The sequence below is a fragment of the Delphinapterus leucas genome, chromosome X (assembly GCF_059928025.1).
Source record: "Delphinapterus leucas isolate spDelLeu-1000000601 "Yukka" chromosome X, BTC_Dleu_Yukka2, whole genome shotgun sequence".
In the NCBI taxonomy this organism is placed as follows: domain Eukaryota; kingdom Metazoa; phylum Chordata; class Mammalia; order Artiodactyla; family Monodontidae; genus Delphinapterus; species Delphinapterus leucas.
Genome location: NC_143150.1, coordinates 75,416,307 through 75,435,755, shown reverse-complemented (window position 1 = coordinate 75,435,755; position 19,449 = coordinate 75,416,307). Strand labels below are relative to the sequence as shown.

At 39.1% G+C, this 19,449-nt stretch overlaps 1 protein-coding gene across 3 annotated transcripts in view; it reads left to right on the top strand.

The window, feature by feature from the left end:
• AR (androgen receptor) overlaps positions 1 to 19,449 on the top strand; it is a 163,219-nt gene that overhangs the window by 122,915 nt on the left and 20,855 nt on the right. The window contains exons 3-4 of one of the 3 annotated variants that reach the window (XM_089904451.1): positions 9,429 to 9,545; positions 12,918 to 12,979. In XM_089904451.1, the coding sequence (XP_089760577.1) occupies positions 9,429 to 9,545; positions 12,918 to 12,979 (179 nt within the window). Of the gene's footprint in view, positions 1 to 9,375; positions 9,618 to 12,917; positions 12,980 to 19,449 lie in introns of those variants that run through there. The other 2 variants (XM_022561052.3, XM_089904452.1) reach the window with 2 other exon arrangements.

Sequence of the window (19,449 nt, the reverse complement as noted above, 5' to 3'; positions counted from 1 at the left end):
TAGAGCTAACTATAACATCAAAAGAATCAAAAATGATCATGGGTTTATAACCACTCCCAAGAAGCATTCCTGTTGAGCATTAGCTGAGGGACCTGGCTGAGGGCCCATGATGGTATTGGGTTAACGGCCATCTGTGTTTCTGGGTAGGTGGGACAGGTGGGGGAATGGTTGCAGCCCTAGAATCACAAGCAGTCAACTACCTTATAAGTTCTTCTCACAAACGACTTGCCCTGTGGCAGGGCACAGACTGTTGTTTAGAGTTTTCTAGCCTGTTCCACAGGCCAAAGAGCAGTATTCTAGGAGAAAAAAAAGTACTAGGAATCAATAATGCTTGGGATTGCTTTTCATAGAAGAGAGACCTTGGGTGATTAGGCCAGAGGTTCTAGGCTGCCTCAGCCCCAGAGAAAGTAATGTCCACGGGATACATGGCCCTAAACAGGCCTTGGTCTCCTTCCAGTATATGTAGGTCACTCAGGGAAGAGGCACTTAGCTACTTCTTTCTGTAGGGCACTGTCTTTGTTTTTCAGAGAAAGCCCTTAAAGTCAAGAGATTTGAGATTGGAAAAACAAGATAGGTATGCAGACTGGCTTCAGCCCTCCTAGAGTCACACTCAGGGACTCTGAGACTCCCATCACAAATACTAATGTGAATAGAAGACTTCTGAACCTACCTTCCTTAGTCTGCTACTATTCTCTTAATGCCTAACATATTCCCATCTAGTTATAGATCAGGGGAAAAAGATGAAGAGAGAAGTATAGGAACTTCCCTGGTGGTCTAGTGGTAAAGAATCCGCCTTCCAATGCAGGGGACATGGGTTTGATCCCGGGACAGGGAACTAAGATCCCACATGCCACAGGACAACTAAGCCCACGTGCCACAACTACTGAGCTCACATGCCTCAATGAGAGAGCCCACATGCTGCAAAGTACAGAGCCCACACACCACAACTACAGAGCCCATGCACCACAACTAGAGAGAGAAAACCCGCACGCCACAAGTAGAGAGAAGCCCGTGCGACACAACAAAGAGCCCACACTGTGACAAAAGATCCCACGTGCCATAGCTATGACCCAACACAGCCAAAAAAAGAAAAAGAAAGAAAGAAAGAAAAAGAGAAGTAGAAATATGGGTCACATAGTGATTCAGTAAGACCACAGGGCTGGTCCTCAGGTCTTCCTCCTTCCTGCTCTATGATCTTTTACTATTCTGTGCTACCTCTTTCTTTGAAATATAGTGTCAGGGTCCATATGAGAAAAGATATCACATTGACAAAGACAAGCATCTATATCACAGGTCACACAGACCTGGCTTCTGTTTCTGCTTCTGCCACTTATTAGCTGGTAACTGTAGGTGAGTCATTCAGCATCTCTGAGCCTTATTTTCCTCAACCCTAAATTAAGAATAGTAGCTACCTGGAAGAATTTTGACAAGAATTAAGTGAGTCAGCATCTTTAAAGGCACCTGGAATAGTACCCAAAGCACAGTGGGTTACCTCCTCTCTCCATTGCTTTCTCTAGGAAAGTCAAGGATTACTCTTCCTTGACACTAGGAAGAGGCAATGGGTATATGTAGAAACTACAGGGCAAATAAGTCAGGAGAGAGGCAAATATTCAATAAAATATTTGCTTGGTTTTATAGTGGTTCAGTAGAAAGCATATGGTAGCCTGGATTGAAACTGGGCTATATTCTTTGGCCTCAATAGGCACTCTGTATCTCATGTTTCCTCATAAATTGAGGGTAACGTTCTGTACCCTCCCTACTTTGAAGAAAGGCTCAGCAAGATAATGAATATGAAAATGATTTTGAAGTAATAAAGCAAATGTGCAAAGAACATTGTGGGCAGGAAAGCTGAGTTTTAGTTCCATCACTGTCATTGATGCATTGTTTAACCTTGGTCAAGTCCACTCTGCTTTCTGGATCTCAGTTTCCTCACCTGTAAAATAAGAGTGTTGGACTAGATGATCTCTGCAGAGGTCCTTGCCTCTTCTGATATTCAAGGAGTTTATTATTTAAATAATAATAATAGATAGGATCTGTATAATGCTTTAAGCTTTATGTTATTTTTACATCTATTATCTTATGTGAGAATAGCACTGAACTGCTAGACTGGGGATAGGGAGACATGGATTCTTGTTGCTACTTTGACATTGACTCATAGTATGACCTTAAGCAAGCTTTTTCCATTCTCTGAGTCTAAGTTTCTTAGTCTGTGAAATAGGAGATACTGAGGGTTGGACTAAGTCATGTAGGTCTCTAAACTTTTCCACAAAGCCCTGGGGAGTCCTATAGAGTTTTTCTAAGGTGTACCACAGTGATAAGGCTGCAGAGAAGGGGAGAAAAGGAGAGGTCTAGCAGAAGTTCTAAGTTTCCTATGCCTGCTTCAGGCACATTAAGTTTAATTTTTATCTGTTACGTTATATGGGGCCTTTATGTAATGTTTCATTTATAAAAAAGGTTCACCACAAAAGAATAAAATAACTTGAATGGATGTTCTCTAAAGCCTTAAGTTTTAAAAGTGGGATTCAATAACATATGTTGTTTGATAACACCATTGTTGTTTTTTGAATAAAATAGTATATTGTGAATATCCTTCCAAGTTAAAAAATAAGACACTGACTGCAGTGTTCCTTTGCATGAATATAGAATAATTTAATCATTCTCTTAATGTTGGACATTTAAATTTTTCCAATGCAGTCGTCCCTTGGTGTCTGCTGGGGATTGGTTCCAGAAGCCCTGGTTGATGCCAAAATATGTGGATGCTCAAGTCCCTTATATAAAATGGCTTAGTCCACCTGAAACTGTAAAACTCTTAGAAGAAAACAGGCAGTACACTCTTTGATATCAGTCCTAGCAATCCTTTTTTGGATCTGTCTCCTCAGGCAAAAGCAACAAAAGCAAAAATAAACAAATGGGACTACATCAAACTAAAATACTTATGCATAGTGAAGGAAACCATCAACAAAACAAAAAGACAACCTACTGAATGGGAGAAGATATTTGCAAATGATATGTCAGATAAGGGGTTGATGTCCAAAATATATAAAGAACTCACACAACCCAACATCACAGAAAAAAACAAACAAAACCAAACAACCCAAACAATGAGCAGAGGACCTGAATAGACATTTTTCCAAAGAACACATACAGATGGCCAACAGGCACATGAAAAGATGCTCAACGTCACTAATTATCAGAGAAATGCAGATCACTAATTATCAGAGAAATGCAAATCAAAACCACAGTGAGATATCACCTCACACCTGTTAGAATGACTATCATCAAAAAGACAACAATGGAATATTACTCAGCCATAAAAAGAAATGAAATTGAGTTATTTGTAGTGAGGTGGATGGACCTAGAGTCTGTCATACAGAGTGAAGTAAGTCAGAAAGAGAAAAACAAATACCATATGCTAACACATATATATGGAAGGTAAAAAAAAAACAAAAAACGGTACTGATGAACCTAATGGCAGCACAGGAATAAAGACATAGACATAGAGAATGGACTTGAGGACACCAAGGGGAGGGGAAAGCTGGCGCAAACTGAGAGTAGCATCGACATATATACACTACCAAATGTAAAATAGCTAGTGGGAAGCAGCAGCATAACGCAGGGAGATCAGCTCTGTGCTTTGTGACCACCTAGAGGGGCAGGATAGGGAGGGTGAGAGGGAGGATCAAGAGGGAGTGCTTATGGGGATATATGTATGCATATGCCTGAATCACTTTGTTGTACAACAGAAACTAACACAGTATTGTGAAGCAATTATACTCCAATAAAGATCTATTAAAGTAAAAACAAAAAACAAGTGTTGGAGAGGATGTGGAGAAAAGGGAACCCTCATGCACTATTGGTGGAATTGTAAATTAGTGCAGCCATTATGGAAAACAGTATGGATGGTCCTCAAAAAATTAAAAATAGAACTACTATACGATCCAGCAGTTCCACTTCTGGGCATTTATCTGAAGAAAATGAAAACATTAATTCAAAAAGATTATATGTATCCCTATGTTAATTCAGCATCATTTACAATAGCCAAGATATGGAAGCAACCTAAGTGTCCATCAATAGAAGAATGGATAAAGAAGATGTGGTGTATATATACAGTGGGTATTATACCAAGTGAAATAAGTGAGACAGAGAAAGATAAATACCATATGATTTCACTTATATGTGGATTTTAAAAAAACAAATGAAAAAACAAAACAGACTCATAAATTCAGAGAGCAAACTGGTAGTCACCAGAGGGGAGGAGGGTGAGGGGTTGGGAGAAATAGGTGAAGGGGATTAAGAGATAAAAGCTTCCAATTATAAAATAAGTCACAGGGCTGTGATGTACAGCATAGGGAATATAATCAATAATATTGTAATAACTTTGTATGATTTACTAGGTTACTAGGCTTATCATGCTGATAAAATCCTAAAGTATATAAACGTCAAATCACTATGTTGTACAACTGAAACTAATATAATTCTGTATGTCACTATAGTGCAATGAGAAAGAGAAAAAAACTATGAATAACAAATAAATAAATAATAAAAATAAACTGGCATAATAGAATGAATACAGTTGAAATTTCGATCCATGGTTGGTTGAATCCATGGATGTGAAACACACGACTATGAAGGGCTGACTGCATTCCCTGTTTAAATAATGCTACACTGAACTACTTTTTTGTGCTTAACTTATTATCTTCTTATAAAACATTCCAAAAGTGGAATTACTGGTTGAAGTTTATGTGAATTTAATTTTTTTAGGTATATGGCAAAATTGCTCTCTAAAAAGTTTACACACCCACTAACAATACCTTTTCACCAGTAATTAGTATTAAATTTTTACTAGTCTTCCTTGTGAAAATGATATCTTATTTAAATTGTATTTCTATAATTATCAATACAATTGAAATTGCACAAATTTCATATGCTTACTGATCTTTTGTGGTTCTTCTTTTAATTGCCTGTTCAGGTCTGTTGCCCATCTTTCTGTTGTATTGTTCATCGTTATATGTCAAGGAAATTGACCACTGCTTTTACATACTTGATACTGATATGTATTTTTTAGTTCATGATTGTCTTTAAATTGTATTATTATGTTTGTTTCACATAAGAAAGTTTAAATTTTTTCTAGTCAAGTCTGTCAGAATTTTTGCTTATGTATTCTTTATTGTCATGTTTTAAAAATCCCTTTTGGACCTTCAAAAATTAAAAAATGTTCACCTACAATATTTCAATATCTAACAATATTTCAATAATTCCTTTTTGTTTTTTTATTGACATATTTAATCCATCTGGAATTTATTTTGGTTTCAACTAGTAATTTAACTTTATTATCTTTTCCAAATGAATAACGAGTTGTTCTGACACCATTTAATGAATAAATCATCATTTCTTTACTGATTTAGAATGACATATTACATGTGCAGAGCCTGTTTTTGGCTTTTCTGGTCTCTTGCACTGATAGGTCTATGCTGAGTCAATACCAAACTGTTGTAATTATTCTGGCATTATAATACTTTAAATGTCTAGTAGGAAAAGTCTTATTACTCTTCTTTTTCAAAAATATCTTGGCAATATCACACATTTTATTCCTTTAGATAAACTTTGGGATAATGTTGCCAAAATTTTGTTTGGATTGGTTTAAATTTATAGATTTGACTGGGGAAAATACTGGCATCCTTGCAGTATTGCATCTTCCCATCCAGGAACACTGTACATCTTTCCATTTAATTCCAGTCTTCTTTTACATACCTAGATAAAGGTGTTTTGTTTTGTTTTGTTTTTAGTTTTGTTTATATAGGCCCTACACTAACACTCTATTTATGCAGCATGAGAAGTCCTACTTCTTCAGTCTTCTCTATAGGTTCATAATAAAGATGATGACTTGACCCTCTTTTCATTTGCATGATGTGTTGCCACAGATGGTGGGTAACTCCCCTACTTTACCTCCTCAGCTCCAAATAGGATTTTTCACAATGAACAAATTGAAAAAAACCTAATCAGACGTTGACCTCAGCTCATACTGCATGGCAGCACCAAAGGGGCTGACAGAAAACAATAGAAATGGGGAGTCTCTGGAGAAAATATCTGAAGCCTGTCCTGTGACCTTTGTTTCTGCTGGAGCTTTGAATCAGACTTAAGGTTTATGATGGAAGAATAGGACCCACGAAGAAAAATGCAGAACACTATCAGGCAGTCAAGAATTTCAGAGCCAGCTGGCATGCAGAGGGCCTCATATCAGTTCATTATGTGACCATTCACAGGGATAAAGGGTTTGAGCTGTTCTAATAAGAGAGTTATCAAGTATTTAAATGTGCGATCTGTTTGTAGTTCTAGAGTTTGGACTTACCTCCTTCAGCATGTGAGAGGGGTTTTTATGTTTTGCCAGAGTTTTCGCAATGACATTTTTTGTGAGACTGATTATAGGTTGTTGATAAAATTTTGCTGTTGGCGGTCAACAGTGTCAAAGAGCCAGGTGTAATGTTTGTAGAATCTGTGGAGGAGAAGAAGATGGATTGTAGTTTGTGTTCTCTATGTTAATTATTCAGTCACCTTGGCTACAGCATGGGAACAGAGGACCTTCTAGGACCATCTTGGAGCAGGCCCAGATCCCATTTACACAGTTCTTTTGTCAATTGAGAAGGCCATACACTTACTAGACAATAAACAAAGATACTTAACATCCTCAGAGTGCTCAGTCTTGAGACTACATCCACCCACAACATGTCTCCTTTGGATGCATTTACTAGATCTTGTGCTGGCTCTACCAATTTCCTGTGATTTGGAGCATGTCATTTCAATACCTTGAGGCCATTTTCACAACTGAAGAGTCAAGCAGTACTTTGGGACATTTTATTAGAAGGCTTTTAAAGTCCTTTACAGATCAAAGATTATCTATTTTTAATAATATATAATTATTATGTATTATTACCAATGGGTCAAAGCTACAAGGAGACAGACACTGAGTTTCCTGGAAGTAAGAGCTTCATAACAGAGTCCAGAAATGAAGTGGGCTGAAATTCAAGAAAAGGTGGGGCAGGGATGATATAGAGGGGATTCAAGCTTTTTATGGAGAAGTAGGGGTGGTGTGACCAGTGTTTAAAATTCTTTCCAATATGTAAGATTCATAGCCTTATGGACTATGATATGGAACAAATAAACTGTGTGGTGCCATGCAGGTCAATTTCATTTTAATGAGCATCATTTTCTTCAGCTATATAATGCGGTATATAGTAATCCCTGTTATACTTAATTTGTACAAGATTCTTATTAACTTTTGTAAGCTAATCAAATGGGATGGATTTTTATTTTATTATGTTTTATATTAGGTTTTAATTTATTATTACTTTATGTTATTATATGTTATTTATAATACATAAATAAATAGGTATTATATAGTAGAGTGTAAATGTAACCTTTATATGCACTAGGAAACCAAAAATTCATGTGACTCCCTTTACTGGCATATTCACTTTATTGCAGTAGTCTGGAACCACACCCACAATATGTCTGAGGTCTGCCTGTAGTCTTGAGGTTTGCAGCAGCACTGATACTGTGGGGGTGTCCCAGGTCTAGAAATACCCACAGCACTGGAAATGAACCCACTGGAATTTGGTACAGGGCCTGCCTTCTAGGAGTTGACACCCAAAGGCTATATGGCAATCATCAAAGCACCATCCATTCTGTGCACATATTACAGTCCTCAGTTTGCAGCAGAAAGAAGCTGTTAGCAAATTATGTGTTCTATTTATACAAGTAAAATCCTGCAGTATGGTAGAAAGGGTATTGGCCTAGAGGCCTTAGTTTTTTCATTGTTGAGTGAAAGTGATGACAGTACCTACCTCAAAGCATTGCCAAGGCGATTTATTTAAATAGCATATGTAAACCCCCTCACACAGGCCTTGTTCATAGTAAGTGCCTATTAAATGGTAGTTTTTCTTCCTTAAGGTGCCTCCAATTCAGTGTTCTTCGGGCAAGTCACCTCCCCAGAACTCATCCTTGGAATGAAAGTGTTGTCCTGGGGTGATTTTTAATAGTTCCTTCAAGCCCAGCATTTCAGAGTCCTTTGACAAAGGGAAGAGAAAGAGGGAGGGAGGGAGGGAAGGAAAAAGAAAAGGGGAGAGGAAGGAAAAGAAAATTTTGCTAACCTGGTTACAATGAATCTCCTACAAAAAATAACCTACTACAATAGATGTGACTGTAATGTAAATTTTAGACTGAGTGAAGAGAGAGGAAAGCTGAGCTATAGCTAAATTTGTGGGCTTTTTCCCCGATATCAAATAGCAATTGTGCTTCATTTTTTATTCCTTTTCTCTACCACAAACATTCTTACTCTGCCAAAAGAAGCCTCCTTAAAATCTCGGTCTATCCCATAAAGTAAAGCACAGAAGTAAATGAGAGAAAAAATACCAAGGACTTGGAGAAAGAAAGGGGTGCGATGAAGGGATGCACAGGCTCAGGCTGGGAGGCAGGGCCACAAGTGTAAGTTCTGCATGTTTCAGAGCATCAGGGTATGTACCGCTGTCTATTTCTGCTGGTGACCCTATGTGCCTCTGGATCTCTCTGTTCCACTTGAGTATTCATTCAGTCAGTGTTTATTGAAGGCCTACTGTGTGCCAGGCCTGTGCGAGGAGCAAGGAGACAAAATATTGAGTGAAATATGTGTTTCTGAGTGGACCTCCATGTTTTTCTTTGAACAGCTATAATCCTAAGGATTTCTGAGTCTGAGAATGTGTGTGGTGTGTTTGTGTGTGTATATTTCTGTGTATCTCTCACAACTTCACATGTGCATGACAGTGATTGTTTTTCTTCTGCTATCTTCAGAGGACTTCCTTTCATTTGCTGTGTTCACTTTGCAAAGAGTGGGCTTTATCTGTTTGATTTTTACAACATGAAGGATTGAGGGTATGATCACTAATATTTTAAAAACAATTAAAAATCACATGGAGTTCTCTTTTATAGAAGGCTTAATTGTATTATGAAAAATAAGCATGTTATTAGCTCAAGTATGATCCTATGATGATTACAGAAGTCAGGAGAAGGGAATATTGCCTGAGCCCAAGTCTCTGCTATGCCATGCTAAAGGAGTGACAATTTCCACCATATTTTCTCATGGACATTATTGACTTTTAGTAAAGAGCATCTTATTTAAAAAGCCAGTATGTAATCCTAATAAAGGAGTATCAGCAGGACCTGAATTGTTCATCCCTTTGAAAAACACCTATGAAAACCAAACAATATAGCATTGAATTAAGCCATCCTGGTTTAATAGTTAGAGTCTTTGTGATCAAATTGTATGGGACCATTTTCTATCCACTTCTCTCATTGGGCAGGGTATATCCTCACACCTTTTCTGCCTAGAAATACTTTCCAAAGAGACTCTGGCAACACATTAACAGGACTGTCTACTCTTATATTTGTTCTCCCAGGAAAACAGAAGTACCTGTGTGCCAGCAGAAATGATTGCACCATCGATAAATTCCGAAGGAAAAATTGTCCATCTTGTCGCCTCCGGAAATGCTATGAAGCAGGGATGACTCTGGGAGGTACAATATTTTTCTTCCTCTTTCTGCTTCTTCCTTTCCCTCCCTCATTCTCTTATTCTCTCTTTAAACCAGATTTTCCTCTTTGATGCTTCCATGGAGGCCAGCCATGCTCTAGATACAGGCTGACCCCTTCATATCCTATGTGGCCATCAGCCAGCTGGTGCTTTTCTTTATCTTTAACCATGCCACACCGCACTGTGGGGCTCAGCATAGGAGCAGGAGGTATGAAGCAGGGATCAGGACCCATCAGAGGGTGAGTGAGTGTGGACTTGACTATGAAGGGTTCCCCAGGGGACATAATGGTACTGACCTTCTGTTGTTAAATGGTGGCTAGGATGAGAGAACTAAGGAATCCAGAACAGTCACAGGTGCAGGATGACCCAGGCACAGGCTGGCCCTGAAAACCCAGGAATATCCCTCAGTTAGCTGCTGCCTGTGTTGTGGAGTTGGCCACCTGGAATGAGAAGCTGCTTTTCTTTGGAGCCTATGACTAGGCTGCCAAGCAGAGCCAATTTCCTATCCCACATCTCCCAGGGATGAGCAGGCCTTTTAATCATTTCATTTTGTTTGCAAATCTATTGACCATTTCCAAAAGCATTTTTTTTAGTAGCAGAGTAACTTGACAGAACGAAGATACAGCTCTTTCAAGGGTAATCCCCCATCGTAATGCTCTCTGTCCTTTATTCTATGTCTACCATAATTGTTGTCACTATTACAGAAAGGTTTGGCTGACACTTACATTTTCCCCCTTCAAATTCCTCATTTCTTCATGTTTATATCTACTCAGTGCCAGGGTCCTCTCTACTGCCTGCTGCTTCCAAAAACATGCACCTTTCATGAGAAAAGCTAGCTTATTAGTCTACTTTGATTTGGAAATTTGAAGAAAGGCAAACCTGTTTCTGAACACCTGAAACTGTAGCCTCATATCTGATTACTTATTATCAGCCTGGAAAACCCAAGTGTCTATAATTCTGCCCTCTCCCCTCCCCTTCTCAAGGCTGATTTAGAGTACTTGTTTATCATTGGCTTTCTGCAAGGTGCTTAATACCTTGTCTGCCTATGTGCATATTTACAGAAACCAACATGGTTGTTTTCTAACCATGTGTGGGTCTTCATGTGGGTAACTGTGTCCTCCCCTCCTCACAGGCTAGTGATAGTCTTTAAACAGACCAAAGTACTAAAAATGAATTGACGCAGATTCAGCTTGAGACAGCCTCTCAAGTAGTGTCTAGTACTCCTAGACATTGCAGCCAGATGCTCTGTGAGTGGTTTTCCAGGCAACCACATCAAATGAGATTCAAATAATATGAGAAAAGTCAACTTTGTTCTTCTTTGCTTGGTTTACTACAGAAAAATCCTATAATTGTGGTCTACAGTGGGGAGGAAGAAACAGGATTGGGTGTGGAGGGAGAGGGCAGAAAGATAGCCAGGAAAGTTGACAAAGGGGTTGACAAGATGAAGTGTTCTCCATATGAATGTTGTCACAACATTCATGGTGGGGGGTCACCCCATGGTGAGGGTTCTGATACTTTGGACTCTCAATTATTTAGCCCTCTGTGAATTATGTATAAGATATGGGGGCTCCCAGGTATGGAAAACTTTTGCTTAGTTTTCCATCTGCTGATATGAATTGCAAGCCGCTTTGACACAGGTAAAGTTTAATGGTAACAAAAGTCCTCATAACATTTGAGCCCAAATCGTAAAATTAGTTTCATGTATCAGCTAACATCCTCTGTTATAAAGCAGACTGTGACATGATTACAGTGAATCTCTTTTGAAAAGAAGTTTGTGTATAACAATTTCACTATTCCATATAGCAGTCTGACATAAATCTGTAAATTAATTTCTTGAAGAGAGTGGTAAAGTAAGTTTTCAGATTGATTTATTAAAGTGTTCAAATTTGAATGGGCTTGGTCAATACAATGAAAAGAAGCTGAGAAGTGCTGTGGCTGGCTTTGGTTTCAGTTCCCTTTTTACATTTACTGAGTGTCTGCTATGTACAAGGTACCATGCTAGGCAATAGAGCTTCAGGCAGGCAAACTTCCAGAAATGTCCAAAAACTACAAGGATTCTTGATGTCCTGTAAATGATCTTGCCTTTGGAGTCAGGCAGACCTAGGTTAAAGGCCCAGCTCCATTATTCACTGTGCCCCTTCTAAGCTTCAATTTCTTCATCTGTAATTTAGACATACCATTCTTACAGAGCTATGATAGGGTCAGATGACATGATGAATGTGAACATGCTTGGTAAATGGCAAAGTGCTAGACAAATGTGAGGACTTATTATAATGGTAAGGTCACTGGTAATTTAGCTGGTAAGGCTCTACACAGCACTTCCCAGTTGGCTTTAATCCTGAGTTACTTAGCATGCCCTATAATATGTAATAGCTCCAACAGGCAGACCATCACCAGAAATCATCTCAAAACAAAAGTACCATCAAGATCCTACTTGGAAGCCGATTCTAGTAATTAAGGGAATTATATATTATGTTCAAGTACCACGTCAGTAAAAACCCAAATGTTTACCCTCTTAGACACCATTGTTTAAGAAACAAACCTTTCCATTTTGCTAAACTTATCTTCACATTCCTTGCTTCCCTGCTGCAAACCCTTCCCAGTTTATTGTTAACTTGCAAATTCAGTGTATACTATACCTTTACTCAAACAATGGAAAAAAGAAAGCAAGCATCAATACAGTGATCCTTCTGAATACATTGGTAATAGACATACTTTTTCACAAGATGTGGGTTTAGCATCAACATTTTGATCACCTTGAAGGAGATTTTGGGTAATTTTGTTTTATTTTTCCCATCACTCTAAAATTGTATAATATCTTCCAAAATGGCAACTAAGAATGTAGCTTTGGTCAAATCCCTTCTCCCATCTGAGGCTCATTTTTCTCATCATAAAAACGAGGTAGTGGGCTTCACCAAGGACCTTTTAGGCACTACCATTTTGTGATTCTATGTCTAAAGTCACAGAGAAAGGATTGTAGATGTATCAGCCCTTTTTTGGATTGTCTATTCACTGTTCCAGAGGTATAGATTAGTCTAGACTTGAGTGCATTGACTTGCATAGTAATTTTAGCTACCTCAAGTCACACCTAAATAAGATATATCATGTGTCTAGACTGTATGGATAGGTTATTGATGGAGTAGAGGGCAGAAGGACTGTCTTTATATCTTAGAGAAGCTGGCACTCTGCGGCTGATGGCTGCTTGGTCTTGATGCCTCAAGGTCTCTAATTTGGCTTTCTCTTTAGTGTTCCCTCTATGTTTGGTGATGGAATGTCCTCAGCTCAGAGATACTTAAAACACATACCCTTTTCCTTTTTGCTTCTAGGCCTATCTACCTGTTGATTCTTGTTATCTTAGCAGCTCTTGGTGTTTCTGAAAGGATCCTGGAGGTGGTTGGATTCTCAGGGTGGTTTCCTTAAAGCCTACCTTCAGGCTCTCAACTGCCCATCTACAACAAGGATAGGCCTTTCTTTGAACATGGTTCATTTCTGGCTGCTTTTGAAAAGCCACATGTTGCTAATTGCTTCAATAATCTAACCTCCTTGCCTACTTTTTGTTTAAGAAAATTTTTAAAATATAAACTTCCAAAGAAGCACCTTCTCCCTGATGAATTAACTGCTGCTTTTTCACAGTTCATAATTAGAATAAATATACAGCCATTTCTTACTTTTCTTTGCACTTCTCAAGGATATACTTCCAGTTTCTAAGATGGAATAAGAAAGAAAGAATTACCTTTACCCGCCATATTCTTCCCTGACCCTTCCTTCCTTCTCATTTTCTCTCCTATTCCTCCCTAAACATTATTTCTTTCTGTGCTATGCAACTTTTGAGTTCTCAACCTTTAATAAATGGCTTTGGCCCCTGCCCACTCCCTCCTCTCCTGAAACATGGAAAATGGTAAGCCTTTTAGGAATTTCAGGTAACAACCAAACCCCAGAAGAGGAGAAGAAACATGGAGCCCCAGAGCATGTGAGAATCTGAGATGTGCAGCATTTTCTTCAGAGGTTACTCTAGCATATTTGAGAAGTCTCGTTCTTACTAGGAGGCTGAACTCCACATCTGAGACTCAAAACTGTTAACAGATCTGTGGGTTTTAACAACCTCCACGATTCTCTAGTTGAGAGGATGGCCTGGTCTGATGTTGCCATGGACACTATGAACATCCTTGTCATTTCCAGTGTTGAAGAGAGCCTTGACGTCAGCTCTTTCATCTTTCCCCATGCTCACGAGCAGCCCACCATTACTTCTGGATCACATGCCCTGGATGCAAGAGAGTGATTCCAATGCTGAAATACCACTTCATGGCTTTGTTCTTCAGCGGAAAAGTTTCACAACATTTATTCATCCATCAAACTATCCATTCATCTTTCCTACCAGCCAACTAGCTAGCCCTTTCATCTTTCCATCCATTCACTCATATATTTATCCCTTTAACACATATTAATTGAGTGCCAACTATGTGCCAGCTTCTGTGGTAGGCATTTTGGGGGAACATAGGTGAATGAGATACAATTCCTGCCTTCAGAAAGTTAAACAAGGGGAGACAGACCGTGATAACTAATACACCTTAACTTTAAAGGCTAAATAGGAAATGAAGAAGCTGGGAAGAAGTTTAGTGAGGTAGAGGGAAAGGACATTCAAGGCAAAGGGCACAGTTTGAATAAAGGCAGAAAGACATTTAAAAAATTCATTGAGGTTTTGAGGAATAGCACAAGTAGTTTAATATGGCCAGATCTGGCGAAAGGGGGAAGGCAAGCTGAAACCACACTGAAAATGTACTTGGTTATTATGCTAAAAGGTTTGAACTTCAGGCAGTTGAAGAGCTATGACACGGAATAGACATGTTCACATACCATTTTGTTTATTTGCATGCTTGTTTTTTAAGAGAATTAGCGATGACATGAATGCTGTATAGATGAGGGCTTAAATTTTATAAAAAGAGATAGTATGCTAGGTAGAAAGAGAGAAAGAAATTTCTAGCATTGATTTCGTTAAACACCTAGGATTATAGCCTTTGTTCCTGGGGTTAGTTGCCTCTGCTTGGATTGATACCTGTAAGTACTGACCGTGTGCATAAGTCCTTCCCTAATACAAGTCTGCTGCCTTGATCTAGGCCAGTGCTTCTCAGTATGGTTTCTGAGAAAAATAGTTCTGTAACATGATACATGAAAAATTATTTTTATGGTTAAATAAGTTAGGAAAACTTGCATATTATGGTCTTGATCAGGAAGATTTACAGTGCATGTTAGCATATCACAGACCTTGTCAAGTATTGCAATAAAGTAACCTGAGGAGCTTGGTAATTCAGGATTCCCAAATTTAACTCAAGCACAGAAACCTGTTTTCACATAGTGCCTGTTAATATCCTATAAAACCACTGTTTTCTGGAACGTACTTTGGAAAACTTGGTTATAGATAAATACTCTATCCTATAAGTAGGCAATACCCCAAGCCCAGGTCATCCATTTTATAGATGTGTATACCTACATGTATATTGCTCACAAGGAGAATCAATTAAGAATGACTTCATGACCAAGAGCAGACCATCTTCACCACATCTCAACTGTATGCACCAGAGGCTACTAAAACCACTAAAGTAAACCATGTTGGGTCTGTAGTATTATTGTCATACACAAAGGATAGGATATAATTCAGGCCCAAGTTATCTAATAGCCACAGGTACATATTCCTGACCCAAGGAGCATGCTAGATACATAATTTCTGAGAAATATAATGACTTCTAGCATCATGCAAAGTGATCACTAAATATTTTGGCTAACTTTATTCTACCCTAAAGTTTAACAGTCCTTTTGTGTACTCTCTGACTAGCATTCCAACATCCACCCAGAACCTCATCATGGTGCTACCACATACACTCATTGCTCATGTAGGAGGCCTAGAAATCACAGATTTTAAGAATTTGTGTCCCACTGCCCACCCAATGATTGAATCCCCTCTAAACCCTGTTCAGCAAGCAGTAGAGTATCATAAAGAATCAACAATGTGGAACTCAGATTTTCCTCCCTTCTACTTGGACTCTGTAGATTAGAGCCCAAAAAGTCTCTAGGTTGGAGATGTAAGCAGTAAGTCTCAATTCTAAGAAGTGCTACTCCCCACACAAATTTCTTAGATACTTGAGTGCTCCTACAGATCAGCATAACTGAGGCATGCACAGAGGAGCAGAATTGCCCTATAAATTTTGACACCAACCTGTACAACATGTGGCTCAGCACTTACAGTTTCTGGTTTTATTTTGCTTTTTTTTTTTCTTTTGGTTTTGTGTTTTAAGAGGTCCTGTGTATAGTGGAAATAGCATGGTGGACTAGGATACATACAGGCCTTGTTTCTAGTCCTGGCTCTGGCACTTAGTATCTTGATGACCTTGGATAAATCATTAGATGGCTCTGAGCCTCAGTTTCCCCAACTCAGTTTTCCAACTACACTATGGGAATAATAAAATTTTCCTTACAGAATGGTGGTAAATTTGTAAAGAAACTGGTACATAGTAGGCACACAGTAAATATCACTGTATCTCCCTTTTTGGATGAAAATTGGTCTGTTCGCTCCCAGTCACTAATGGAGCCTATTCTTTCTGCTATAGGAGTGTGGATTATGGTACTGGTTCCTTGGTTCTCTGGTCTCTGAATTTCCCCTAAATTAACCCTTGCAATCTGTCCTCCAGGGTCAATATTGCCATCCTCCAATTGGTTACATATATATTTGGTGACATTGGAGAGAAAAAGGTATACTTCTCTCTAACTGTAGTTCTCAAGTGAACTTGTATATGGAGAGATGAGAGACCGTATCTCTTATTTCCTCCAAACCAAATTATTTGGTACAGCACATATATGCTGTAGTCTGTCTCTGAATATTTGTTTTTAGAGAACTATGGTAGAGGTAAATAATTTTCTCTGATCATCAAAATTGATGATACCACATATCTGGTTCTTGAATAAGTATCTAACTTATAAAATTTCCACTTAAAATCCTTGAGTTTTTAAAGTGTAATAGCAGCAGAAAGATTTTATTGTTGTTTACTTTCGCTGTGAGTGCTCCAGATTCCCTGAGGTGCTTTTGAGAGAGTAAAATGATGTCACAGGCAATGTTTTTTGAAAGTAGTATGCAGAAAGCTAAGAGTACACAGCCCACAATAGGTCATATATACAAAGGCAAGTATTTTCCAAATATAAAAATTCAGAAAAAAAGTTTCATATGAACTGATAACATAATGGTTTGTATGAAAACATTTTACTTTTGATTTAAGAAGAGTGCCACTTGTAGTTACAAATTGGAGAATTGGATCAACAAAAGTGTTTAGAATATTTTCCTATTGTCCTGAACTTATACATAGACAATTTACTTGAGAAAGATGCTTTTTTAGAGACTTTTGTACATCCTTTGGGATCATGTTTGTATGAAGTAGAACTAAGGGGGAAATACACAACCACCCAGAAACCAGTAGAGCCTTTAAATTATCTATTATTGATAATATTTCCATGGCAACAGATATCTAGGAAGTAAACTGCAAATGGCATCACTACTTTAGATCATCTCTTTTGGAATCAAGTTCCATTCTCTTCAGTCCATTTAATTCTTGCTACACTTTTTAGATCTCTTAACCCAGGCATAGAAATGTATTTCTTTCTCTTGTTTAATACCCCATTGGACCAGTGGTTCTGTGGCTGAAGTGAAAATTGATTGTTGAGGGACATTTCAGACTTCTAGCAGTCAGCACTTAAAATAATGTAAGCACCAATCCTGAAGAAATCACCTGCAGAAAACTTGGACTGACATTTGGAACTAAAAAGAAAATCTGGATCTTGACCAAGACAGAAGGTCACCAGCCTGGGCCTGCACAGTGTGGTGTATCATGCTGGCCACAGTGAAACTGGAAGAGAATGGGGACTCTCACCAGGGTGGAAAATGAGGCATGGAAGCTTTGATTAGTGAGCTGTTAGGCACACAGACATTAATTTCGAAGCATTCCCATCTCCAAGCTGAGTAATAATGTTTGTAATATTATGGGATTGTTTGGCAGCTGCAAGAAATTCAGAAAACTGTATAAGGAGTCTTTGTTGGCCTCTGAGTGGCTATAATGAGACCTTTAAATTTCACCTCCCTTCCCTTCCTCCACATCCTCTCTGCCCAACCACCACCACCACTTAATTCTTGCCCGCTACGTAGCAAGAGGCACATAACAAACACATATGTAAACTCTTTAGTATATTCGTCAATAAAGCAGAAAAGAAAGGGGAAAAAACCCGCAAAACTCCAAGTAAAGAATTTTCCATTTCCCAGTCTCACTTCTGTATTATGGGTAGGTAGGGAGACAAGGAAACCCCCAGTCCAAAATGGCAGTCACTCATTCTCCCCAACTTTGCATGCTGCCTCCTATGTCAGAGGATCTGACTCAAGTATCTGATTATGGGGCCTGCTAGGTGCTAGCCCGTCGTTAAGTTGCTATGTTCACCAGTGTCACTGTTTCATATTAGAAAAAATCCAGGTTGGATACTGCAAGCATCTCAAAATGACCAGACACTGAAGAAAGGCTGACCTGCCTCATCCAAACTGAGGGTTCTAGAGGGCTCTAGTGGATAGCAGGAAACACCTGGAATCTGAAGCTTAGGGGCTTAAGCCTTTGCTCCTCAACAGATACTCTAATGTTGGGACTGGGGGCTACTCTCTTAGTTGATGACTCCTCCCAGTGGGACTGATGGTGTTTCCCTACCTCACAGGGATATTGTGAGGACTAAATAATAGAGTTACCAATTCATGTAGTCATGAGCATCATGATTGTTGTTTTCTATAATATGATTTGGCATTAACAGAGTGCCCTTTGATTGTTTTTGATTGTATATGATAGCATCAGGCACTGACTCAAGTGGATGCAGTGAAGCTCTGGCTCAGTTACTTGCTTTCCACAGTGTGCTGCTGCTGGGAAGAAGCTTTGCTAATAGGACTCAAAGTGCTACCTTGAACAAGAAGCCACTGTGCCTATCTGAGGCTCCTGTGGCATTTTCACTTGGTTATTAGGCAATTCATGAGTTTCCTCTTACCTCCATTTTGCTGGACCACTGCCAAGGAACTAGATCTTAACCTCAGGCTCTATCATTGAGCTGAAGGTAGTAGCTGATCCACAGAAATTCAGTAAACAAAGACCAGATTTCTGTTTTTCCTGGAGAAACACCCCCAAGAAGCCAGCCAGCCTCTCTCTTCAAACAGACCAGGAGACTACAGTCAGACATTTCTTTTCTCCCTATTCCCAAAGTTAATGTGACTCTGCTTTTAGGAACACACACACACTTGAACTTTTCATAAAGCAGGAGGAAGGCAAAATCCAAGAACCAGTGCCTACTCTCTTGTTTTCTATTAAAGTTAAGATGATGGAGGAAAGTAGATAAGACTTTACCTCTTCTAGCTTTAGTGCCCCACACTTTTCACTCACACCATACACTTGCTTCTCCAGCAAGTATGAAGCCTTATTTTTCTCCCAAGCCAGCCTCAAAATTTGCATTGATGTAAGAGGAGAGGTCCTTAGAGTTTGTAATACCTTGCTATGCTCTGTCTCTGCCTCAGAGCCTCCATATCGAAACTAGTTTCCTTCTGGTGGATGTGCAGTCTTTGAGGCCAGGGGCAGAGAGGTATGAGGGTCAGAAGCACTCTTCCAGCCTTGCCTGGGACCTGCATTTTCCACCCTCTTCCTTCTCCTCTCTCCATCTACACGCGCACACACACACATACACACACACACACACACACACACGCACACACTTCTTTCTCCTTCCCCTGACTCAGCAACATTCTGGAGAAAAGCCAAGGAAGGACTTCAAGGAGGGAAGGGAGTTTCCCCCTCCTTGGGGCAGAATTTTAATCTCCAGGCCAACAAGAG